General features: G+C 46.5%; 2 protein-coding genes and 1 long non-coding RNA gene across 20 annotated transcripts in view; 1 reads left to right on the top strand and 2 right to left on the bottom strand.

The window, feature by feature from the left end:
- Positions 1 to 9,265, bottom strand: part of ATPSCKMT (ATP synthase c subunit lysine N-methyltransferase) — a 251,901-nt gene extending 242,636 nt beyond the window's left edge. For 16 of the 17 annotated variants that reach the window (XR_007408276.1, XR_007408277.1, XR_007408280.1 and 13 more), the window contains exons 1-3: positions 9,138 to 9,265; positions 4,477 to 4,763; positions 404 to 541 (exon numbers count right to left, since the gene is read on the bottom strand). Coding sequence is in view for 4 of the 17 variants with exons in the window: in XM_025451424.3 (XP_025307209.3) it covers positions 404 to 541; positions 4,477 to 4,763; positions 9,138 to 9,153 (441 nt within the window). In the remaining 13 variants the exon portion in view is untranslated. The remainder of the gene's footprint in view (positions 1 to 403; positions 542 to 4,476; positions 4,764 to 9,137) is intronic. The other variant, XM_049105799.1, reaches the window with a different exon arrangement.
- Positions 9,141 to 22,354, top strand: CCT5 (chaperonin containing TCP1 subunit 5). 2 transcript variants are annotated; one of them, XM_025451422.3, is made up of 12 exons: positions 9,141 to 9,278; positions 9,372 to 9,723; positions 11,991 to 12,051; positions 12,544 to 12,708; positions 14,204 to 14,402; positions 16,009 to 16,201; positions 16,282 to 16,431; positions 18,694 to 18,813; positions 19,485 to 19,670; positions 20,268 to 20,405; positions 20,881 to 21,061; positions 22,082 to 22,354. In XM_025451422.3, exons 2-12 carry the CDS (start codon positions 9,619 to 9,621, stop codon positions 22,207 to 22,209), a joined length of 1,626 nt encoding a protein of 541 aa, XP_025307207.1. In that variant the 5' UTR covers positions 9,141 to 9,278; positions 9,372 to 9,618; the 3' UTR covers positions 22,210 to 22,354. The 2 variants fall into 2 exon arrangements, with proteins under 2 accessions (XP_025307207.1, XP_048961753.1); XM_049105796.1 differs by lacking the exons at positions 9,141 to 9,278; positions 12,544 to 12,708 and having other exon boundaries at positions 9,354 to 9,723.
- LOC125754334 (uncharacterized) lies at positions 15,892 to 18,584 on the bottom strand. Its single transcript, XR_007408285.1, has 2 exons — positions 17,546 to 18,584; positions 15,892 to 17,252 (listed from the first exon to the last, which is right to left on the bottom strand). It is a non-coding gene; the product is annotated as an uncharacterized LOC125754334 (long non-coding RNA).
- Positions 22,355 to 25,353: the final 2,999 nt, after the last annotated feature.

Below are 25,353 nucleotides of genomic sequence, written 5' to 3'. Positions count from 1 at the left end.
TCCGTAGATACACATATACATATGCAGCCACACACATACAGACCTCTGTAGGCACACACATGCACACAAAGTCTACCATTTACCAAGAACATCAACAACTTAATGCTTATAATTTATAAGATTTCCATATGAGATTTTTAAAATCTCATCATTTTGTAATAGAAATGAGAATTTTTTTTTAATTGAGCAAATTCTTAGAATTCACATAACCTATCAGGTCTAAAATCTTAAGCTTCTACTTCTAAAAGGGTTGGTGTGTAAATCTATCCATTTAAAACGTGTTCACATTATGCTCTATTTTAACTATTTTTCTTTTAATACATTCTTCAGTTTTTAATCATACTAATTACAAATTACAAAGTTTTGATTGCCATTTCCTAGGACCATTCTCTGCCTTACATACCTTCCACAAATCTGATATATAAAATTTGGCAGAGTCCTGAACCCCTTCTCGCCAAGCACGGTATCTGGAGTACCAAACTAGCCATGGGTTTAATTCATAACCAACAGCTGTGAATCCTTCTTTGGCAGCTGCTATCACCTGCAGAAAGAGGCCTGTGTTTATTCTAGGTAAGAAGAAAAACATTAACCTACTGAATGGGAGAAGATATCTGCAAATGTTATCCAATAAGGGGTTAGTATCCAAAATATGTAAAGAACTTATATAACTCAACACCAAAAAAAAAAAAACAACAAACAATACAATTAAAATGGGCAGAAGACATTAGAAACGACAAATACCCACCATTTGCTTCGACGTGGATGGACCTGTAGGGTATTATGCTGAGTGAAATAAGTCAATCGAGAAGGACAAACATTATATGGTCTTATTCATTTGGGGAATATAAAAATTAGTGAAAGGGAATAAAGGGAAAGGAGAGAAAATGAGTGAAAAATATCAGTGAGGGTGACAAACATGAGAGACACTTAACTTGGAAATGAACAAGGGGTAGTGGAAGGGGAGGTGTGCAGGGGGTTGGGGTGATTGGGTGATGGGCACTGAGGGGGGCACTTGGTGGGATGAGCACTGGGTGTTATGCTATATGTTGGCAAATTAAACTCCAATAAAAAAATTTTTAAATAAATAAATTAAATTAAATTAAATGGGGATCTGAAAATTAAATTAAATTAAATTTAAAAAATGGGCATGGGATCCCTGGGTGGCGCAGCGGTTTAGCGCCTGCCTTTGGCCCAGGGCGCGATCCTGGAGACCTGGGATCGAATCCCATGTTGGGCTCCCGGTGCACGGAGCCTGCTTCTCCCTCTGCCTGTGTCTCTGCCTCTCTCTCTCTGTGTGTGACTATCATAAATAAATAAAAATCAAAAAGAAAAAAAAGGGCAGAAGACATGAAGAGACATTTCTCCAAAGAAACATATAAATAGCCAAGACACATAAAAGATGCTAAACATCACTCATCATCGGGGAAATGCAAATCAGAATTACAATAAGATATCACCTCACCTGTCAGAATGGCTAAAATCATAAACACAAGAAACAAGTGTCGATGAAGATGTGGAGAAAAAGAAACCCTTGTGTACTATTAGTGGGAATGCGGTCACTGTGGAACAGTATGGAGGGCCCTCAAAAAATTGAAAATACAATTACCATATGATCCAGTAATTCCACTACTGAGTATCTACCCAAAGAACATGAAAACATTAACTTGAAAAAATATACGTACCCCTATGTTTATTGCAGCGTTATTTACAATAGCCAAATTATGGAAGTATTCACCTTCATGCAGCCCAAATATCCACTTACTAGATTAATGGGTAAGGAAGAGTGATACACACACACACACACACACGTACACACACAAACACACAATGGAATATTATTCAGCCATAAAAAAGAATGAAATCTTGCCATTTGCAATGAATGGATGGGATCTAGAATGGTATGATGCTAAGTGAAATAAGTCAAAGAAAGGCAAATGCCATTATTTCACTCATATGTGGAACTTAAACAAATGAACAAACAAATGAATACAGAGACAAACAAACCAGATTCTTAAATATAGATAACAAACAGAGTTGGGGGTGGGGGTGAAGTAGGTGAAGGGGATTAACAGTACACTTGTCATGACGAGTACACCATTGCTGAATCACTATATTATCCACCTGAAACTAGTAACACTTAATTATACTGAAATTTTAAAATTTCTAAATTAATTTAAAAAAAGAAAAACATCAACTTACATGGTCAAATAATATGACTGCTTCCTATTTATGGTCTATAATCACAAAATGTCCAATCAAAAGGCTCTTCTTTTATTCAAACGCCACTTAACAATATATCTCTAAAATTATGTAGCTTTATAGACGAGATAATGCTGATTTAAACTCAGTTTTCATGTTTTTGTCAAAGATTTCACCTCAAGCAGCACAACCGTCAGGTTTGTTTTGGAAAAAGCACTTTTGAATTGGCCAACCCCCGGGCAGGTCTGATGAGAAGTTGCTGAAAACCCACCGTCTCTCTCCATCAATGAGAGCACAGCACCAGGCAAAATGAATCTGCCTGGGAGAGTGTTTTGTGAGCTAGTTGTAATTTACAATCAAAATGACCTGTCAATAAGCACCTGCAATTACTTACACATTTCCTCGGTATTTTAAGACCCTTCACTCAAAATTGAAAGCAAGTAAAAGGAAAATGGAATGAGTCAAGAATAGTCAACTGTAGGTGACTATTCACTCTGTAAAGTGAGGACAGTGGGCTGGTCCTGGAGTCTCTGCTCATTTTGTCTCGCCAGTACTCTTCAAGGGAGCATACCTGATGGAGCTGTCTGCCCACAGTAATTTCCCTAGTTAACTACAGTGTCGGGGTAGCCCTGGTGGCGCAGCGGTTTAGCGCTGCCTGCAGCCCAGGGCGTGATCCTGGAGACCCTGGATCAAGTCCCACCTCGGGCTCTATGAGTGGAGCCTGCTTCTCCCCCTGCCTGTATCTCTGCCTCTCTCTCTGTGTCTCTATGAATAAATAAAGTTTAAAAAAACAAAACAAAACTACAACGTCACCCCCTTAAGAAAGAAAGGAAACCATGAAGATACAACTAGGATGTGCCAAGCATTCAAATCTGGGTTTTAAAACTTCGTCCTGGTTCATATATACATCTCTTGATTTCTTTTTTTTTTTTTTTAAGATTTTATTTATTCATGAGAGACATATAGCAAGAGGCAGAGACATAGGCAGAGAGAGAGAAGCAGACTTCATGCAGGGAGCCCAAAGTGGGACTCAATCCCGGGACTCCAGGATCACGCCCTGAGTTCAAAGCAGAAGCTTAACCGCTGAGCCACCCAGGCGTCCCAACCTCTCTTGATTTCTTAAAAACAAATAGAGCTCTGTTTTCACCCTGTGTCCATCAGGTCACCATGATGAAATTGCAAGGTCTATGCTCCAGGCGATGGTGAGAGGAGTCACACCCCTGCTGGTCTCCACACTAACATTTCCAGAATGCGAGCCTTGACTACTGCATCAATTTCCGAGTCATCACTGGATGGAGGCATAAGGACAGTGCCACTGTGTCCATGCTCTGGGACACCCGCTGGCCTGTCAGTGGCCCTGAATCTCATAGGTTCTCAGCTGGAGTCGGTGAGCTGAGAACCCTAAAAGTCCGGTTCGGATAAGGGAGGGTTAATGCACTGGCTCCTTCCTATTTTAATGATCCCGTAGGAATTATTACGTATGTGTAATAGATAAACGTAGAAGCACACATCTGTGTTAAACTCCATGACTCAATGTGTTTCCTCTCATTATGTCACCTCTACTAGCCTAAGTTTTTTATTAGAAAATTTCGTAATTACCAAATAATTGCTCCTTTTTGCCTGGCAAATCTACAGAGCACTTTCAGAAAATTTAAATCTAAAAAAATAAACTCCAATTCACACTGGAGGGTTTGATAGTTTGGCCAAACACACAAAATAAACAACTATTTTATTAAACTGTCAGACTGAGGGACACCTGGGTGGCTCAGTGGTTGAGCATCTGCCTTTGGCTCCGGGCGTGATCCAGGGATCCTGGCATCGAGTCCCGCATCGGGCTCCCCACAGGGAGCCTGCTTCTCCCTCTGCCTGTGTCTCTGCCTCTCTCTGTCTCTCTCATGAATAAATAAAATCTTAAAAAAAAAAAAAAAAAAACTGTGAGACTGAGTAGGTCTTTGCATAAACCTCGTAAGAAAGGTGAAACAGGGATGGGCTAGATGGGATTCAGGAGGGCACCTGTGATGAGCACTGGTTGTACATAAATCTACTCCTGAAACCAATATTACACTATATGTTAAAAAACTAAAATTTAAATAAAAACTTGATACCAAAAGAGAAAGAAAAGAAAGAAAAGAAAAAAGAAAAGAAAGAAAAGAAAAGAAAAGAAAAGAAAAGAAAAGAAAAGAAAAGAAAAGAAAAGAAAAGAAAAAAGAAAAGAAAAGAAAAAAGGAATTTTAAAACCTCTGGTTCAAAACCTTAAAGTATCTTAGCATAACTCACAATACGCCCGTCGCCACTACCAATGTCAACCAGGGATCCTCTTCTGCAGTGCAGCATTTTCACAACATTTGCAATCTGCTTTGTAGTTGCAGGTACAAAAGGCAAACAAATTTTTCGGAGGGCTGGTGTTAGAAATGGTGTGGCCACAGCATACACCGCCACCAGCGTCCCACCAACGATCCCAGTAATTAAAACTCCCCAACTGCTTTTCTTCAAACTGTTGGTGCCAAGACTTGTAGGTAGAACACATCCCAACTGAGTTTCTTCAAGTATTTCAGGGGATGTACCTAGATGGGAAGCAAACAGGAAATACACACATCACACCAAATCTGAAATCCCAAGGTAGTATTTTTTTTTCTATAATTCTTATTGACAAACTCACACTGTTTAAAGAAGGATAATTTAGCTGAATACAGGCTAAGTTACAAATGTAGGATTCCATGAGTTCTAATTCCATCAACTAAATTAAAGTGTTTCAGAGAAAATTATTCAATTCTAATGGGAATCTAAAATCTTTTCTTTCCAACGTACTTTTTTTTTAATCATCCTTAAGAAAACAATGTATTTGTCCCTCTTTGGTATTTTATGAATTCAATAAAAATACCAATTAATAAAGGCGTTAACCAAGGACTCTGTATTTTTATGATGTAGAACAAAGCTTCACAAATATTAAAATGTCTAATTACTACCCTATTTCAAATAAGATATAAAGAATCCACATCAAAATTGGTGAGGTATCTACAGTCCAGTCGAACTAATACAATTGTCAAATAATAGAGACTAAAATCAGGTCTCACTAAAAAATAGTAAGTATGGTTATGAAAAGATTTTTAAAGAAGATCCAAAAAGAACAGAAGATAAAATAATCATTTCAATGCACCAGTATGGAATAAAGTGAACTCCAATCACTTGAAAACAGAGAATGATACCAAAAATAGCCTCCTCTGGAGTTTTACTCTTTAAAATACATTCTTAAGAGGATCTCAAGTTCTGGGGGCTGAAATTGATTTGAAAAAAAATTTCGATTAAGGAGCAAATCAGCAGGTAAGAGCATAACCTCAAAGTAAGGACCTGAGCTCTGCACCTTACTAACGGTAGGACCCTTTACTTCTCTGAACCCTGGTTTTCTCTTCTGTAACACGGGGATTACAGGGTGACCATGCAGATGAAACGAGTAGGCGCAAGAAACGCACTTAGAACACTGCCTGGTATACGCTGGCAGTGCCCACCGCTAGCTACATGCTGAGCCCCACATGGAACAAGGCTGCCCTGAAGCAGCTCACAGTCTAGTGGAGAAGATGAAGTTAGGCCCAAAACACAGGCATCATGGAAAATAGAAGACAATAAGAGAGGGGAGAACATTAGATTCTTGTCGTTGGAAGATGTTAATATCCATGGTTTCAGGAATTAGTAAACCAAAGGGCCCACTGGATTAGTTTCCCAACGCTGCAGTAAAAAATGTTAGCATCTTGCACTTATTATCATACAGGTCTGGAGGTCAGAAGTCTGAAGTGGGCTGGCAGCACTGGGTTCCTTCTGGAGGCTCGAGGGTGGGATCAATTTGCTTGCCTTTTCTAGCATTTAGAAGCTGCCCACATTCCTCAGCCAGTGGCCCCACATCACCCCACCTCTGCTCCCATCAGGACACCTCTTCTGACTCTCCTGCCTCCCTTTTCTTTATAGGGACCCTTGTGATGACACCGGGTGCACCCAGACAAGCCATCACAAAGCCTCCCCATCTCAAAGCCCTAACTTCACCCCATTTATTTTCTTTTTTAAGATTTTATTCATTCATGAGAGACACGGAGAGAGAGGCAGAGACATAGGCAGAGGGAGAAACAGGCTCCATGCCCGATGTGGGACTCGATTCTGGAACTCCGGGATCACACCCTGGGCCAAAGGCAGGCACTAAACCGCTGAGCCACCCAGGCGTCCCAACTTCACCCCATTTATAAATTTTCTTGTGGAGCACCTGGGTGGCTCAGTGATTGAGCGTCTGCCTTTGGCTCAGGTCATGATCCCGGGGTCCTGGGATCAAGTCCCGCATCGGGCTACCCTCAAGGAGCCTGCTTCTCCCCCTGCCTGTGTCTCTGCCTCTCTCTCTGTGTCTCATGAATGAATAAATCTTTTTAAAATAAATAAATTCTCCTGTGTAACATATTCACAGGTTCCATAGCTGAGGACATGGACCTACTGGTGGGAGGGGGTGGTCTGCCTACCATACCCATGAATGTGGTGATCTGCTACGACGTTGTGAGGTTCAAATGTGAACACAGGGCACACAACAAGCTAGCCCACGGCAGTGAGTCATTGCTCCAAGGCAACTGACCAACCACCAGCATCTCACACAGAGTGGAGCTTTCTTCTTGACTCCTGAAGTCCCCTAAAATGAGTTTTAAAACTGGTTTCACAGTGGAAAACCAACTCAGAAACAAGAACAACAAAAGTCCACTGCTAGTGCTGGAGATAAAATAAAAGCACAGATTTGGAAGGTAACAGTGTTTAATAGAAGGCAAGAGTTTTAAGAAATTTTTGGCTATACTTTTCAGCATTGAATGGATGCTGGAGGAATGGAGGAATTTACTCGCTACAGTAAATAGTCCTGTATTTGATTGTTTTTTAAAAAGTGAAAGCACCATCTGCCATGCCTCTGCAAAACTACCCTGTGGGTATCCCAGTTATGCAATACAGTGGTTAAAAGGATTTGAGTCATAAAGTTCTGGAGTCACAGGACTCCACCAGTGTGTAACATGAGCTAAGTTTTGGCCAAGGCTTGGGTTCCTTACCTGTAAAATATGACTACGCTCATTGGGTCATTGGGTTATCTGAACACTTAAAATAATGCATCTGAAGTCCTTACTGCTCTAAGTAAGAGAGAGAGAGAGAGAGAGAGAGAGAGAGATGACTGTTAGCTGCTAACCTTAGTCTCAACACTATGGTGGGCGGGGGCTCCATAATCTCTAACAGCTTCGTTGAGATGTCCTTCAATCTCAATGAATTTACAATGTGCCCATTTAAAGCACATAATCCAAAGATTCTCAGTACATTCAGAGATATGCGTAACCACCACCACAGTCGATTTTATTTTTATTTTTTTTTAGCATCCTAACAAATATATATTTTTTTAATTTATTTTTTATTGGTGTTCAATTTACCAACATACAGAATAACCCCCAGTGCCCGTCACCCATTCACTCCCACCCCCCGCCCTCCTCCCCTTCCACCACCCCTAGTTCGTTTCCCAGAGTTAGCAGTCTTTATGTTCTGTCTCCCTTTCTGATATTTCTCACACATTTCTTCTCCCTTCCCTTGTATTCCCTTTCACTATTATTTATATTCCCCAAATGAATGACAACATACACTGTTTGTCCTTCTCCGACTGACTTACTTCACTCAGCATAATACCCTCCAGTTCCATCCACGTCGAAGCAAATGGTGGGTATTTGTCGTTTCTAATAGCTGAGTAATATTCCATTGTATACATAAACCACATCTTCTTTACCCATTCACAGTCGATTTTAGAACGAGGTCTTTACCGGAGAAGAAAGCCCTTAACCTCTAGGTGTCTCCCCTCCCCTTCGCGCTCCTCTACCTTCCAGCTCTGCAGAGCTCCCCTTCTGACTTTCGGGGCGGGCGGCGGAGTCCTACACTATGCGCTCCTGTGACCGGCTTCTCTCACTTGGCATCATGCTTTCAAGATCCACGGGGCAGCACAGGAGCCCCTTGAACAACACCGGTTTGAGCTGCACAGGTCCACTGGAACGTGATTATTTTGATACAGCACCATAAACATATTTTCCCTAATGATGTTAAGGTATTTTCGGGCTATCGTAAGCATACAGTATGTAACACGGATAACACACAAAATATGCCAACTGGCTTCCCAGCAACAGCAGGTCTTGGTAAAGTTGTGGGGGAGCCAAGCCATACGTGCATTTTCCGCCGCACAGGTCTGCCCGCGCCGGCACCCGCAGCCCCCAGGTTGTTCAAGGGCCAACTGTACTGCATCCCTTTTTATGGCCGAAGCCAAGCCTGTCAACTATCAGGTCACCATCAGCGTCCTGGAAAGAAACGCGGCGAACGACCGGGTGACGGGCACGAGGGGGCAGTGTCGGGACGCGCACTGGGCGTTACAGTCCGTGCCGGCAAATCGAACTCCAAAAAAAGCCTACAGGTATTAAAGAAAAGAAAAGAAAACAAAAGAAAAGAGAGGAGGCGAAAGGGGTTTGGAGGACAGGGTCCTCCGCAGTCGGCATCCGCGCGCCTCCCGGCGCCACCACGTCGCCCGAGGGGCCGGGCTGTCCGCGCGAAGCCGGGCCAGCTTTAACGGACGCCTCAGCCGAACCTGCTCGGGGCCGGCACCGGCCTCCCTGCACCGGGGGCTCCGCAGGGGGGATACTCCCGCCACTTCTGCGGGCACGGAACGACGCACCGGCGGCGGAGTCCCGCCCGCGGAGCCCCGGCCAGGCCGCGCCGGTCCCCCCGGTGTGAGCCGCTGCAGGCTCCGACTTTCAGGGGAGCGGACCGCGGCTCCCGCTCCCTCCCGGGAGGCCCGACCTGCACCGCCGAGCGCCACCCGACGGGGCGCCCGCCGCCCCAGCCGCCCCAGCCGCCCCAGCCGCCCCAGCCGCCCCAGCCGCCCGCCGCGCCCGCCGCCTCACCGCCTCCTCTCGCCATCGCGAGATTTCCTGCGTCTTGCGTCCCGAGGGGGGAGTGCGCGGGAGGAGGGAAGGGCGGAAATCCGGAAGTGGGTTCTACCACCTGCTCGGAGCCGGGGTGGGACGGAGGGAGAAAGTAACGCAGTAAGTAGACGAGTTCCTCGTTGGGACGCACTACCTAGAAGCCGTCAACTGAACAGCTCTGGCCAATGAGTTCCATGTACTCTCGACTTGTAGGTTTGAGGTTCCCGCCCGTGTCTTCGAAGTCCCCCCCCCCACAGCTTCCCGAATGATAGAAGTTTCCTAAGGCCTCTGATTCCAGAAGGTACTGTCCAGCGTCAAACTAGTCTCGAGTGAAAAATAAGTCTCAGGCGGCGCGGACTGCGCCTGCGCGCACTGTTGCGCCCTCCCGCGAGCGGAAGGCGTGTGCTCGGTTCCGGAGCGGTCTCCGCCGGTTGGGGAAAGTAAGCGCCGCGGCGGCACCATGGCGTCGGTCGGGACCCTCGCCTTCGATGAATATGGGCGTCCTTTTCTCATCATCAAGGATCAGGATCGCAAGTCTCGTCTTATGGGGCTCGAGGCCCTCAAGGTAACGGGCCGGCCGCGGGCGGAGGCTCGAGGGAGGCGGCCGGGGTCTGCGCCTGCGCGCGGCTGGGAGCGGCTCCGCCATGTGCTCCCGGGAGGGTCGGGCCCCGCTGCGCCCCGGGGCCCTGCGCTCCGCTCTCCGAGCTCGGGCGAGGCCGGCGTACGAGCCCGCAGCCCCCGCGTGGGGGCCGGGAGGAGCCGCGCGCGCCCTCCTGCGTTGGGGGCGCACTTGGGTGTTTGGGCGGCGCGCCCGCCCCCGAGCGCTTCTGCAGCCCCTGCTCGTCGGCCGACCCCGCCAGAGGGAAGGCGGCCACGCAGGACCGTGACGCGGGGTCCGGCAGGCGGCGTGCGGCTGCAGCCCCGTCGGGTGGGGCCAGCGGTGCGGGGGGGGGTCCCTGCCTCGAGTGTGCCGCGGGCAGCCTGCGGGGGCGGGGGCGGGGGCGGCAGAGGCAGGCGCGTCGTCGGGGAGGGAGCGCGCAGCCTGCTTCAAGGCCCGCCGCTGCCCGCAGCTGGAAGTTGTGGAACGCGGCGGTCGGCGTGTTGGCCCCGGGAGGACGTGTAGGGCACAGCTGTGCGAGCAGGCGGGTCTGGGGGGCGCAGTCCCGGTGAGGAGGGCATCTGAACAGAAGAGGCAGGGGGAGGTGTGAGGACGGGCCCTCTCTCGGCTGGTGTCTTAAACGAGCGAAGACCCCGTGCAGCCCCCTCGCTGTTGGCCTTAGGACCCGCCGCCCCGCGTCTCTGAAGCTCCTTTGTCCGCGGGGCCGGTGCGCTTCTCTAGGGCAGTCAGCGGGAGGACCGCGTGGCATCGTGGTGTGTACGGCGGCCTCTGCGCCAGCTGTGCCCTTCCCTGCCACCGTGTGCTCTGCTCCTCTGTCACCCTCGTGCTGAGATGGGTATTCTCTTACGGAGTTGGAAACCTGGCCCTGAGGTTAAGAATCTGCTTCAGGGTTCATAGTTCATGGAGACTGGGGCCGTGATTCCAGCCCGCCTCTGGCGGACTCGGGAGCAGTGGTCTAGAGCCAGAGTTCTCAGCATTGGCATTGTTACTATTTGGGGGCCCAGTCATTGTGCGGGTCGGTGCGCGGCATCCGGGCCTCTACCCACTCCATCCGTGCCAAGAGCAGCCCCGGCCCCATTTGTTAGAACCAAAGACAGCTGTCCACGTTGCCGGCTACCTCCTGAGGGACAAAATCGTCCATGGTTAAGAACTGCTGATCTGTGGTGATTATCCTTTTAAAAGTCCATTATGCAGACAGATCCATCAATGTGTGATTTAATGGTTACCACCATTTTCACGGATCCGGGAAGTTTGTGTCTTTCCTTACCTGCCAGATGGAGTGCTGAGGAGGGCTTCACAGAACCTGTGTGTTTGAACTGCTTTGACAGTTGGTCAGGGTTTTGATGAGTGGAGAGCCTCCTGTGGCCCTTACTACAGGGATGGGAGACCATACTTGGGGAACAAGCATGGCCCATCAGCAGTGGGAAGGAACTAGCTCTCAGATTGTGGAGGGCATTGAAGAAGACGCCTAAGCCTTCAGACTTCAGTGTTGAGGCACTAGGGAGTCCCTGAAGCTTTGCCGACTGGCAGGTAACACGTTTGAGGAAGATGGATGAGGTAGCTGGATGTCAAGTGAATCTAAACAGTAGGAAGTGAGATCAGAGACCCTGGACCTCTGTAGGGCGCCGTGGGTCCAGGTCAGGTTGGCGACAGCAAGACTAGGCGCAAAGGAAACATGTGGAGGGATGAGCCTGATTCTATGTGCAAACAGGAGAGGATGCTTGCAAGAGTCTGTTACTGTACTGATACCCTTCGCACATGACAAGCAAGGATGACTTTCACATACAGGTCCTGTATTGGCTGGGCCGGGTCAGAGAGGGGTACGTCTCTGCAGTGCACTTTAGCCGGATAGTTCAGGTTGCTATATACGCACATCAGACTCATCACATAAAGTTAGCATTGCAGAGTGGTCTCGCAAGGCCTGTCCGCTTGGACTGCCTGTGCTCTCAGCTGTAAAATGGGGGCGGGTTAGAGAACCTGCCTCTTAGAAGTGCTGAGTTAAAGTACCAGGTTCTGGTTCTTTTACGTAAGAATGGTCTAGTAAAGATGTAGTTGTGAAGGTTACCGCACTTCTTTAGTGTGTTGCCTCTTAGATGTAGAAGCTTCTAGAGAAGGCAAAGTATATGATTAAATTTTATAACAATCAGATGCTTTTAATTATTAAAATTGCATGTAAGTTGAACATTTGTTTTTTTGTTTGTTTCATTTTTTAGTCTCATATCATGGCAGCAAAAGCTGTAGCAAATACAATGAGAACATCACTTGGACCAAATGGTAAGAGGCTAACATTGTGTGTTTTGATGAGTGTTAATCAATTATAGACAGTAGATACAACCCTTTTTTTTAAAGTTGGAATGGGGAGCAGGAGGCATACTAGGCCCCCAACACTAACAAACTTGTATGATGTATTCCAGGCTTTCGACATGTTTATAATCGTAAGTGCAGATAGTTTTAGGTCAGGGTTTTTTTCTCCCTCTTCACATCATTTCATGAGCATTTTGCAAATCATAGTTGTCCTTTGTTATGATTAATACTACACTTAGTGATGCTCCTTTTGTTCCCCCATTTCTCTGGCTTTCACCCTTCAGATTGCTTCTGGTGTCTTGCTTTGTAGTCACCAAACTAAAAGAGTGCACGTGGGTACTCTTATGTATGAGTTCTGTAAATAAGAAGTAACTCGAGGTCTTTTTTTTTTTTTAGTTCTTGGTACAGATTTTATTTTTGTTCTTTTGCTTAATGCCATGGTAAACATTGCCATCTTTTTAGGACTTGATAAAATGATGGTGGACAAGGATGGCGATGTGACAGTAACGAATGACGGTGCCACCATTCTAAGCATGATGGACGTCGATCACCAGATTGCCAAGCTGATGGTTGAACTGTCCAAATCACAGGATGATGAAATTGGAGATGGGACCACAGGGGTGGTTGGTAAGAAAGCAAAATAGGCTGATACCTTGTTTCAGAGGTGTTAGTTAAAAATCACACACACACCAAGAATGTTGACTCTGCCAAGAATGTTTACTCTGAATCTGGTCATAGGGATCCCTGGGTGGCTCAGCGGTTTAGTGTCTGCCTTCGGCCCAGGGCATATTCCTGGAATCCCGGGATCAAGTCCCACATTAGGCCCCCTGCGTGGAGCCTGCTTCTCCCTCTGCCTGTGTCTCTGCCTCTCTCTCTCTGTGTCTCTCTCTCTCCACCACCCCCCCCACCTCGTCTCTCATGAATAAATAAAATCTTTAAAAAAAAAAAATCCAGTCATGAGGAGACCAGTCATGCAAATCCAAGCTGAATGCTCAATACAAAGCCCAAAAGTCCTTCTGGAAGAACAAGAAGGATTTGAGGGAGAGTTCAACAACTATTCTAAATCAATCAAACGACTAAATCTAAATCAAGGAAGCGAAAGAAAAATGGCACCCAGCTATAATGCATGACACTTGATTTAATGTGGGTGTTTTTTGTTTTTTTAACTGTAAGGGATGTTTGGGATACATGGGAGGATATTTGGATTATCCATATCAGAGTAGTGCCCTGTTAAGTTTCCTGAGCATGACAGTTATATTATAATGCTGTAGGAGAATGCTGTTGTATTTAGGAGCCATATGCCAAGGTACTTAGGGGTGATGTATTAGGATTTCTACAACTGACTCTCATGTAGTTGAATAGAATACATGTGCGCATTTGTAGAGAAAACCAATGTGGCAAAATGGTGTTAGTAAATAAATAAACTCTTCATTTTACCATTGCATTTTTTCTGAAGGTCAGAAATATTTAAGTTGAAGGTAGAAGGCTTTAATGTTATTATCTTTTCTGCAGATGAGATTTGAATTCCTTTTTATTCAACAATTACTGGGTACCAAGCACTGTTGTGGGTGTGCTTGGAGTATAGCAGTATTAAAGCAAATAGTAGTGTTCCTCTTTATGGGTCTAAAACTTCAGAGGAAGGAAGATGGTGAGGAAGATAAATCATAAATACATTCTTGAATCCTTTTACCACCAACATAAATTTGAATAGAAATCCCTGGCCTGGGAGGAGTACTTGACTGGCTCACTTCATAGAGCGTGTGACTCTTGACCTTGAGGTTGTAAATTCGAGGCCCATGTTGGATGTAGATTCCTTAACAAAAAAAGAAAACTCTTGACCTGGGAGACACATGAAGTTTTTGCCCTTAGAAAAATGTTTTTACATTTTATCGGTTACATTCTGTCTATCACTGAGAGCTAAACACCCATTTATAAGGGGTGAGGTATTTGATCTTTGCTAAAAGCAGAACTAGAGGCTCTCTTTTAAGAAATCACTCAGCCTCCAAGATACCTTTACCTTTGTTCCAGAACCTTCATCTTTCTAGGGTAGCCTCTAATTTGTATTGATCACATAAGCTTTAGCATTCTCCTGATATCTGCTCCTGCACTCTCCTGTCTGCAGTTCTGGCTGGTGCCCTGCTGGAGGAAGCCGAGCAGCTGCTAGACCGAGGCATTCACCCGATCAGGATCGCCGACGGCTACGAACAGGCCGCCCGCATCGCTATTGAGCACCTGGACAAGATCAGCGATAGTGTCCTTGTTGACATAAAGGACACTGAGCCCCTGATTCAGACTGCAAAGACCACACTGGGCTCCAAAGTGTACGTGGACAGTAGAGTGCCACTGTTAGCACTTGTAGAGGAAGCAGAACATGTGTGCCTGTTACTAACGGCATCCTTTCAGAGGGCCGCTGGGAGCCTCCTACTGGCTCCGTGCACTGCTTTTTGGTTTGCTTTGTTTTTAATACAGGTCTAGCTACGTGTGTCTGTTTTAGTTGGAAACTGAAGTTCTAGGTTTGGGTATTATATCCTCACCACAGTATATGTAAGGGATACAGTTCTTTCATTTAACAGGTTAGGTGGTGTTAGAAATCAAGCAGAAAATGGTCCTACTTGAGGAATGTTAACTTTCAACACACTTCTTACCATTTCTTTGCTGGGAAGCCATTTGGGGTTAGGGGTTCCACTTTCCACTTACTGAACAAGCAAGTTACTGGTCCAGAATTTTAATTTAGTAAGAAGGGACAGTCCTCAAATTGACTTACATTGGGTGTTTTCAGCATCTGCATAATGCCTGCTATTTATCAGGCCTGCTGCCTGTCTTGAGAGCACAAAGACACAGTTCCTGTCCCCTGGAGACTCAAAGCAGCCTCTGCCAAGAGACACACTTATTTGAACAATAATAGAGATTTACTGGTTCTTGCTGTGATGTAGCATAAAAATCAAGCCTGAGGTGCTTTATTACACTGATTATTTTGAATCAAGATCAGCGTAAGAAATGTCTTAATTTTTAATTTGTATGTGTGGTAGTTTTAGCAAAAAGAAAGACATAGTCTTGACTCAGATGTCAGGAGGAATGCAACAAAAATTGTTGCTCCCTTTCCCCCAAGGAGAGACCTCTACTGCAGTGCTGTGCTCGAGTGTGCTGGGTGCCTCCTGTTGTACAGGTGCTGAGATTAGCTGTCTAGAGGAATGGCCTCTCACAAGTAGAGTGCTGTTCTGGAAGGAAAGTGTTACCCTTAGGTGAAATGACAACAACAAATCTCATGTTGTTAGAGCTTTATAAATTGACCTTGCTTTCTTTGCAGGTCTTTATAAAATCCAAGGACGCATAGGTCTTTACTACAAAAAATGTTTGGAACAACTAATATATGGCCAAATATATTCAGCATAAAACAAAATACCATAAATCCCTTAGTTAGGATTTAATAACACTTTTAGAGTGTCGTGGTTATCTTTTCTCTAAACTGACTTGGGATTTCAGGCATTGTGTTTGAAGTACTAAATTTCCCTGCAGTTTTTCCAGAACCAAAGTAATTTTATTGAGCAATCTGTTCAAATGTTTCTAAGGTTTCAAAAAAAGATAATGCCACCGCTCCCTCCTCCCCAATCTGTAACTGATGTTGATGGAAGTTCTTGAAAAGGTGCAGCCCTGTCAAGGCTTCTTGCTTCTAAGTGCTGCACCTCATTTAAACAAGATGTGATTTTTTTTTTTCTCCATCCCCAGTACAGTTCTCTTTGGGGTCCATGGACCCCAGATTGAGAAGTCCTGCCCCTTGCTGAAAGTGCAAGTTCTGGTGGCATTGCTCTCTGCACACTGAGCATCCTTAGCTTTATGAAGTATATGAGTTACCACGTCCTATTACATGCCCTGCTTTGGTTACAGCAGTCGTCAAGGAATGTGAAAGGTTTGTTCTGTTTTCACCAGGGTTAACAGCTGTCACCGGCAGATGGCTGAGATCGCCGTGAATGCAGTCCTCACCGTAGCCGACATGCAGCGTAGAGACGTTGACTTTGAGCTAATCAAAGTGGAAGGCAAAGTGGGCGGGAGGCTGGAAGACACTAAACTCATTAAGGGTGTGATCGTGGACAAGGATTTCAGTCATCCACAGATGCCAAAAGTAAGTCTGTGCCTTTCAACCTCAAACTTTTTTCATTCTTAAATTCACCAACTTATTAAGGGTTTTCTTTCTCCTCACAGCAAGTAGAAAATGCTAAGATTGCAATCCTCACGTGTCCATTTGAACCACCAAAACCAAAGACCAAGCATAAGCTGGATGTGACCTCAGTAGAAGATTATAAAGCTCTTCAGAAATACGAAAAAGAGAAGTTTGAAGAAATGATTCAACAAGTAAGTCTTACTGTAGCTCTTAGTAAAATTTAGGCTCTCAAGGGATACAGTTAGCTGTAGATCTGTGGATGATAATAACACATGGTGCTACCTAAATTGTCTCAGTACTTCGTTATGTGACTACAGAAAACGTGTTAACAGTATGAGCTGCCTTATTTCACTTTTGAGTTATAAAAGTAATAAATGTTGACAGAAGAAAACAAAGGGCACAGAAAGGCTTAAGGAGGAAAGAAATCTGATTTTGTCTTAAAATGGTAAGTGCGTACAGTGCCTAAAAGAGTGGACTGGTTACTTTATGCTGTGCTTTTGATTTTACAACACTTGTTTTCCTTGGACCCCTCTAAGCTAGTATGCCCAGGGTTTGCCCAGGGTTTGGACTGACTTCCAACATAGCTTTAGCACTAGCATGTGTTCCAGACATCTAAATACAACCTGTAGGGAAAAGAGTTACTGAGTAATAAGAATTTATTTTTTCTGAATAACAAGAATTAAACTAGAATGCAATTATAGTAATTCTAACTCATTGTTCTTACAAGTCAAAGTATTATAAACACCTGTCTCTTCTCTGGCTGTTAATATTTTGCGCATGCATACCCTGACAGTGGCTCCTCTTTGGAACTCTGCCCTTGGGAATTTACAGCATCAGCACTCCATGAACATGGTATCAATTAAAACATAACTTACCTTAAAACATAACAGATTAGAAACTTATCTTGATGTCTGTCTTCACAGGAGTAGTTGTATTCATTTATTCCTACACGATCTGTAGGCACTGTCATAAGTACTTGAGACACAGCAAGGAATAAAGCAGAGCTCTTGATCTTGAGGCACAGAATAAGGAGAAAGTGGGTGGGGCTCTATTCAGGACAGTGGTTGAAGAAAGCCTCTTTAGTAAAGTCTTTTTAAAAAGGAAAAGAAGGCCTCTCTAAGGCAGTGACATGTGGCCAGAGACTTAAGTGAGAGAGCTGTGTATCTGTGAAGAGCATTCCAGGCTGAGGTAAGGTGGCCATGGGCAGTATATGCAAAGGTCCTGAAGCAACACATGGTTGGCATATGCAGGGAATAGCAAGAATGAGAGCGTGGAGTGTGCTGGCAGGAGTTTGTAAATACAAACCCATTATCTGGGCTACAAGGCTGCCGTGGAAATGCCAGCCGAGGTGCTCTGGGCCAGAAGATGGCAGGAACTAACAGGCCAAAGGAGTTGGATGGATCGTGTTGGTGGATGTACCGGGTCCTGGGAACAATAGGACTAGATGCTAACATTCTAAATGAGAATGGCCCAAAGAGGAATGTTGACAGTAGCTGTGAGGACCAAGAAGGACCCCTCTTATTTTGAGCACATGGGAGGGAAAAACTAACCATTTGAGGAGAGAGAACTGAGGCAAGTTGGTTTCAGGGGACAGGCTGTTCACAGCAGGAATGTGCCAGAAGCAGTGCCAGATTGAGTGGGCTGCTCACAGACAGAGTTCAGAGAGCCAGTATGGAAGACTGAAGAGGCCTGGGTGCAGACAGTGGAGTAATGGACATGGGGTGTGACCCGGCTACCACAGGCGACCGCCGAGGGCGAGATGCACAGACAGTTTGGGTCATGGTTGCCTTCCCGGGACAGGTGGCTGAGCCATTTGCAGGGGTGAGCGGCGGGATCGGCTCTGGGGGCCTCGCCTGTTAATCCACAGAGGATAGCTCACTCGGGAGAGTGGAGAGTAAACCACGTTGAGAGACGTGTATCAAAGATGCTGCTTCTGTTAAACACATGAATGAAATTGTCTCAAGGGTATTTGTGGTGAGACCCAGCTGTCACCCTGGGCCCCGGTGTGTGCTAAGCCTTGTTGACAAGTCTTTGTTTTTATTTCACTGTAACCACAGGGTTCAGTGTGAATTACTGACTCTTACAACTTAGTTTACAAACTGAGGTGTTCTAGGGGCGCCTGGGGGGCTCAGTTGAGTATCCATCTTGATTTGGGTTCAGGTCTTGATGTCGGGGTCGTGTTGGGCTCTGAGTCCACTTGAGGTCTCTCTCCTCCCCTCCTGTGCTTGTGCCTGCATGCTCTTTCTGTCTCTCAAATAATTCTTTAAAAAAAATTTTCAGGTGATTCCCATTGGTACCTGTTCATTATTTGGAATTTGGGCCTGACAGAAAGTAGACCCTTGGGTGTTTCTTCTTTTCTGTTTTAACGCGCCCCCTTAAACACCCCACTGTGCATCCCATCTTCCGAGCACAGGGGACACTTTTATTAACATGATTGGCGTTTTTTTCCCCAGATTAAAGAAACGGGGGCTAACTTAGCTATTTGCCAATGGGGCTTCGACGATGAAGCAAATCATTTACTTCTTCAGAATAACCTGCCTGCAGTTCGCTGGGTAGGAGGACCTGAAATAGAGGTAGGAAGCTCCGTGTGAAGAGTGCTCTGAATGCAGGCGCTGAGCCTACTTTGCCTGTGCATATGGGGGGGCGGGAGGGCTGCTGTGATAGCACTCACCTTCAGTAACCTCGTTGTGCCCAGGCTCCATAGACTAGAGGAAGAGGAGTGGGGAGACAGAAAAGTGCTGAAATCTTTATTTGTAAAAATTTATTTTTTTCTAACAAAATTGCAGTGTATTTCGGGTGTTCCAGGGTACTTAGAAGTGCTTTCCATATGTCATCCCACTTGGCTCTCTGAGGCAGGAAGACCTGTCTTGCCTACTTCTGTGTCAGCCACATGCTGGCAGTTGTCCCAGGTGTGGTCATGTCCAGACTTACACGGCCCCTGGTCCTCACTGCCACCAAGGTTTGGTGAGAGGCCGCTGCACACGGCTCAGTCCAGTCGGTAGAGGAAGTTAAGAGCCATGGGGAGTGTTGCAGGGTAATGGGGCCAGACCCGACACCACCTCTCCAGAAGCATGCTGATTGGACGTGGCTTTGGGGTTGACCTTGCCATTTGGGGCTGGTGTGGGTTAGCACTTGCATGCAGCAGGTGGTCCTAGGTGGAGCTTAGCTCATCTGCGGTCTAAAGTAGAAAGATTGGGGTTCACCAGTGTCCTCTTCCCTTTTCCACCTCACCCACCCCACCTAGCTGATCGCCATCGCGACGGGAGGACGGATCGTCCCACGGTTCTCAGAACTCACTTCTGAGAAGCTGGGCTTTGCTGGGCTCGTAAAAGAGATCTCCTTTGGGACAACTAAGGACAAAATGCTGGTCATTGAGCAATGTAAGAACTCCAGGGCTGTGACCGTTTTCATCAGAGGAGGAAATAAGATGGTGAGAATCTGCTTCTTTGTCCGGTATTTGTTCTGCTCTTGGTATCTGATTTGCTTTGTCCATAACATATTTAACTGAGATATACTTGATGGGTGTGTTTGGGGGTTTTGGGGTTTGTTGGTTTTTGTTTTTGTTTTTGTTTTTTCCAAACTGTATTGTAAAATAACCAAAGACCACAACCTAATATTAATTCTGCAAGGCACCCTGGCCTCTGAGTCGCTTTGGTGAAAGTTAGGGCCTAAGGACATAACCGCTGGTAACGTCTCCCTTGTTGGAGAATGGATACTTAGTGCATCCTGCTCTGTTACACTCGTGAGGTTCTTGGTCAGCTTCGGGTTTGTTGGCCCCTTCCCTTGGTTGTGTGTCACACCCAGAATGAGTCCCTGGCTGCCTCTGCCTGGTTTTAACTACATTACAGAGAAAAGGGGGGTGGTAAAGATAGAAACCACCTGGTAATGAATGTTCTGGCCTGTTATCTCCATTTGTTCTTAACCAGCACAGTTTTAATTGGGGCGGGGGGTGGGGGGGTAGGAGTATTTGACTCTAAAACAAACAGATTGTGATAACAGTAATTTAGGCAAAGCTGTCTTCCCTTAGATCATCGAGGAAGCAAAGCGATCCCTTCACGATGCCCTGTGCGTCATCCGGAACCTCATCCGTGATAACCGTGTGGTGTATGGCGGAGGCGCTGCTGAGATAGCCTGTGCCTTGGCAGTTAGCCAAGAGGCAGACAAGGTAAGGCCTGTGGGGGCTCATGACAGACTAAGGCATTTCTGGACTGGGGTGGGTGAGGCAGTGGTGCTGAGAGCAAAGGCGGGGGAACCTGGACTCACGTAAACAAGGCACCATAGCTGTGGGTGACCAGCGCCTGGTCTGTGGGTCTCACCCACATACTCAGGTACAAGTTACCAAATACTGGCATTCTCGGCCATTCCAGCCTTGACAGTAACTCTGCGGTGTTGTTATGTTGTTTGAAGTTTAAAGTTAATTGAATATGATAACAAAATAGCTGATTTGAGACTTCTCTCACATGTATACCTTTTCCTCACTGTGTGGTGACATTTAAATATTCTGATAGATTAAAAATTAACCTATTCTTAGAATTCTTCATGAGTTAGGTTTTCAAAGGATGTGATTTAACTACATTTCCAAGTTTGCTGGCTAATTGTTTTTTGCACAGCACACTAACCATAACCCTATACCCTTCTAGTGCCCAACCTTGGAGCAGTATGCCATGCGGGCTTTTGCTGATGCCCTGGAGGTCATCCCCATGGCCCTTTCCGAAAACAGTGGCATGAATCCCATCCAGACTATGACCGAGGTCCGAGCCAGACAAGTGAAGGAGATGAACCCTGCTCTTGGGATTGACTGTTTGCACAAGGGTACAAATGGTGAGGCGCTGTCACAACTTGGAGGGCTCTGTTTGGTTCATATTGAGTGATTTCGTACTGGCTATACTGTGTGTAGTGCATTGTGGGAGCATCTTCTGTCTTTTTAAATACTTATGCACTTAAGATATTCAGATCCTGAATGTTAGAATGTTTTATTACCTTAGGAGTTGGCTAGTCTGCTAGTCCTGGCAACATAGCCCCATTTTAATGACTAAACTACAATGTGCTGTTTCATACCAAAGATGGCTTCCATTTTAATCTTTGGTTTTTAGAAAATCATTCCTATCTTTTTTTACACAGATGTCTGTCAGGTAGGTTTTGGGCATCATGGGAAGCAGCTCTGAAATGGACTTCTCCCACTCAGCTGCTTCTGGGGTCATGTCCCCAAATCATGGAGTGTTCTCCTCTGTGCTGCGCTGCAGCCGCTCACGTAGTTTAAAGGCTGGCCTAGCTGGGGCTTGTTGGACGGTGGTGTCGGTGATAGCTGTACTCGGGTGTGCCCAGAGTTTGACACTTCTCCCCGACCACGGGATCAGGATTTGTGCTTTCGCTTAGAATGGCAGCTGTGCTCTGGGCTTTAGTTCATGGCCAGGGATTTTAATAACAGCAGTAACTCTTCATCAGACAAATGTTTAATTTTTTTTTTTTTTTTTTTTACTTGAATGCCTGGTTCTACTGAACTTTATAATTTTTAGGCCTTTGGAATTATTTGAATTTCAGGTATAGTCCGGTTTTTTCACTTATTTTGGCCTTACTAAATGATGTTATTAGTGACTACTTTTTGTGGGTGAGAGGTCTCTGGAGGCCTTTAGCTAGTCGCCCAGCACTTGAGCTTGTCATTGAAGAGAGGTCCCTGCCTCCCACAGCTTTCTGGCCCCTGGGTTCAGTCCTGTTCCTCTGAAATTGTAGCTGGGACTGAGGGATTCTTGTAGATTGGTTTTTTTAAGTTTTGGCATGATTGTATAAATGAGAGCAAAATTATGAATAATAAATACATTTAGGATAATCCGTGTTTTCCAGATATGAAGCAGCAACATGTCATAGAAACTCTGATTGGCAAAAAGCAGCAGATCTCTCTTGCAACACAAATGGTTAGAATGATTCTGAAGATTGATGACATCCGGAAGCCTGGGGAATCTGAAGAATAAGGAAAACTGGAGAATAAGATGTAGTAGTAAGACCCACTGCTGTGACTGAATAAAGGGATGTCCTGTGACGCATCTGCAGTTATTTATTACTGTCCTTTTTCAGACACTGTAGATGTGACAGTAAATAAAAATAGCTGTTTGGTAACCATGGTTTTACTTGTTCAGAGATGTTCAGTGGTGGGGGTGCTACCTCAGAAGCTTTTGTATTCATTCCATTAAAGTCATCCCTTTAAACAACTGTTATCTCCTGTTCAAGAAACACCCGACTGTACTGATCAAATGCCTTAAGGGGTTTGAGCGGATCTTTTTTTTTTAATATGTGGGTACTTTCAACAGCTTAAACATTTGAGTTCTCAAGATTTATTGGATGACTATGGGCTTGATCCTATAACATACTCAAATGCTGCACCTCTGAATAGATGGTTGCTTTGATCGTAGAGACACGTCTGAGAAGAGTGTGGGAAGCCACACGAGGTTGCAGGGTGTCCTCAGTGCTCCTAGGGTACAGCCGCATGGGGAGCGTGGATCAGGAGGGCTGAGGCCAGCGTGCATCCCGGCTTCACAGATTCCCCCAGGCCCTCCCCAGACAGCCATCATGCCCAGAGGCCAGGTGGGCTCAGGGCCCAGCTGGGGCCTCCTTCAACGAGAAAACAAGTGGAGGTTGGAATGGGTTGAGTGGAAGGAAAGGTTTCATCACTGCGTGGGTAGACCTGTTTCCTTCCTCAGGTGATGGGCTAACGTGACGCAGCCCTTGAGCAGGCCTTGTTCTGGGCGTGAGCTGGACCCTAATGCTGCTCTCACCACCCTGGGAGGACGTTCTCTCATAGCTTCCAGGAGACCTGTCGTCTGCTCCCACCTCCTGGCCACTGAGCAGCAGAGTTGGGTCAAACCCAGGTGGTCTGGCTCCCGGGTCTGCTCATTCTCAACACTGTTGTGCCCTATGCATGGTTCTCTAGATTCATTTTTCTGGAGAATCGTGATAGAGTTTGAGTGCCTTCAGGGGAGAGAATTTGCTGACAGGACTAGCCCAATGATTATAATTAGGTGAATTGTTGCTGTCCACGTCAACCTCTGACCATTCAGAGTTTGCTTCTGTGAACCTGGATGGTAATGAGTCCTGCCAGGGTCCTCATTGCTTCTCTGTGACCGCACTGGTGGTTTGGTGAAGTGTGAGGCTCCTGCGGCTTAGCTATTCTGTAGAATGTTGTGGAATAGCCAGTCCAGTTTTGAAAGCTTAAAACTTCCTGAATGCTGGGCTGCCTGGGTGGCTCAGTCAGTAAACATGTGCCTTTGGCTCAGGTCAGGATCCAAGGGTCTTGAGTTCGAGTCCTTTGCCAGGTGCCCTGCTCAGCGGGGACTCTGCTTCTGCCTCTGCCCCTCCCCACCTGCGTGTTCACACGCTCTATCAGGAACAGATGAAAAAACAAACCTGCACATAGAACCTGGTCTGTTTCATTTTCAAATGTATCCTGCACTATTATCACCTGTACTGCTAGGCTTGGCACAGCGTCCAGGTGCGTCGGTTCTAGATCTGGGGTCCAGTCCTACAGACCCTGCTTACAAGGGCTTACTCCAGCCTGCAGACAGCACAGCGGCTTGCTGTGGACCGGTCCTGCCTGAAGGGGTTCAGGACTGCATGAGAAAAGCCACGAAACCACCCGTCTCCCAACATGGGCCTCGCGTGTTCCCAGCGGCATTGGGGGTTGAGAGAAACCACGTGGCCCATGAACAGGAAAACTAGAGATGTTTCACAGACTTCTGATTTTGCTTCAGGTAAGGACCTCTCCAAGGCAGCGTGAGCTTTTTACTCTGGTTACAATTCTCTTGTCAAGTTCTATATACATAGTGCCAAGAACCTTTATTTCAGCACTGTAATGAACATTAGGACACTGGGTAAAAGAAACCAGTCTTCTGTCAGATGGAGAAGCTCTGGAGTCTCAGTAGCCCAGATTGGGACCCATGACACCAGGAGTGCGGGGGTGGGACACGTGTGTTTTGCCTTCAGCTGTTAACTTTCCACCTGACACCAGCGTTTCTCCTGATGGCCACACAGTCCCAGAGAGCTTCCTCACAAAGTGCAGGATCAGTCCCTGTGCTTCGACCGACCAACATCTGTGTGGCAAGGGCTGAAGGCACGTGTCCCCGAGGCCAGACTCACGTAGGACAGCGGACAGCACTTGCCTGCTAGTTCTCAACTCCTATGCTTGCTGGGTTTATTCCATGTTCCGAAACAGCCTGGCCTTTAGTTATATGCAACCACTGCAGCTGCCTCTGGAGGGGCCGAGAAGCTAGTGTGCTGTGTGCAATGGGTTCTGTATCCTCCGTCCTTCTCTGTTCCCGGTGACCCAGCTCCACTAAAGGACCGGGAGTTGGGCCAGGGCAGGGTGCGGCGTGGTAGTAACGAGCTCACCGTAGGCATGGAGAGGTGCTGCTCCACCCTAGGTGCTGCTTGGAGGCGGCCTGCGCGTAACGGACACACCTAAAGCACCACAAGAGAGTGAAGCGGGGGCCGCCACATGGAGCGTCTCCAAGGTCCACCAGCGCAGGAGGAGGTGACCACAGAGTGAAGGTGTGTGAAGCACTTGATGCTAAGCGCTGTTGTACGTGTTTTACACAGATCCTGGCAGCAGTTTCACCTGCGGCCCCAGACTCCTCAGGTCCTGAACCGCCTCAGGTGGCCATGAGGTCCCCAGCACTTTTATACGAACAAAGAGCTTATTTGCCTTTCCCAGCGTTGCCCGCGCTCATTCAGCAGCACCCAAGGAGCAGCAGCCGCTTTGCCAGAAGGAGGGCCTCGCGAAGCAGCGCACACACAGAATCCTGGCTCCCGGCCTGGGGCAACAGCTTTCTGACGTTCTGTGACAGAGTGGAAAGCACATCCGTGTGGTCGTGTCAGCCGAACTAACCCTTCCCACAAACACCGTTGGTCCTTGAGAGGATGACCTTTGACCTGGTTACACTTGGATAGATGACATCTTCCCAAGAATGATGCAGTGAGCCACAGACGTGGATAACTATCTTAGTTCTAGCTCCTTGAACAAAATTACCACAGATGGTGGCTTGAACATTGCCTTCTCACAGTTCTGGGGGCCTGGGAGTCCCACATTAAGGGGGGAGTCTTGGGGAAGAGTTCCCGCCCTCGTG

This window comes from Canis lupus, chromosome 34 (assembly GCF_003254725.2).
Source record: "Canis lupus dingo isolate Sandy chromosome 34, ASM325472v2, whole genome shotgun sequence".
Lineage (NCBI taxonomy): Eukaryota > Metazoa > Chordata > Mammalia > Carnivora > Canidae > Canis > Canis lupus.
This window is presented reverse-complemented; position numbering and strand designations above follow the sequence as displayed.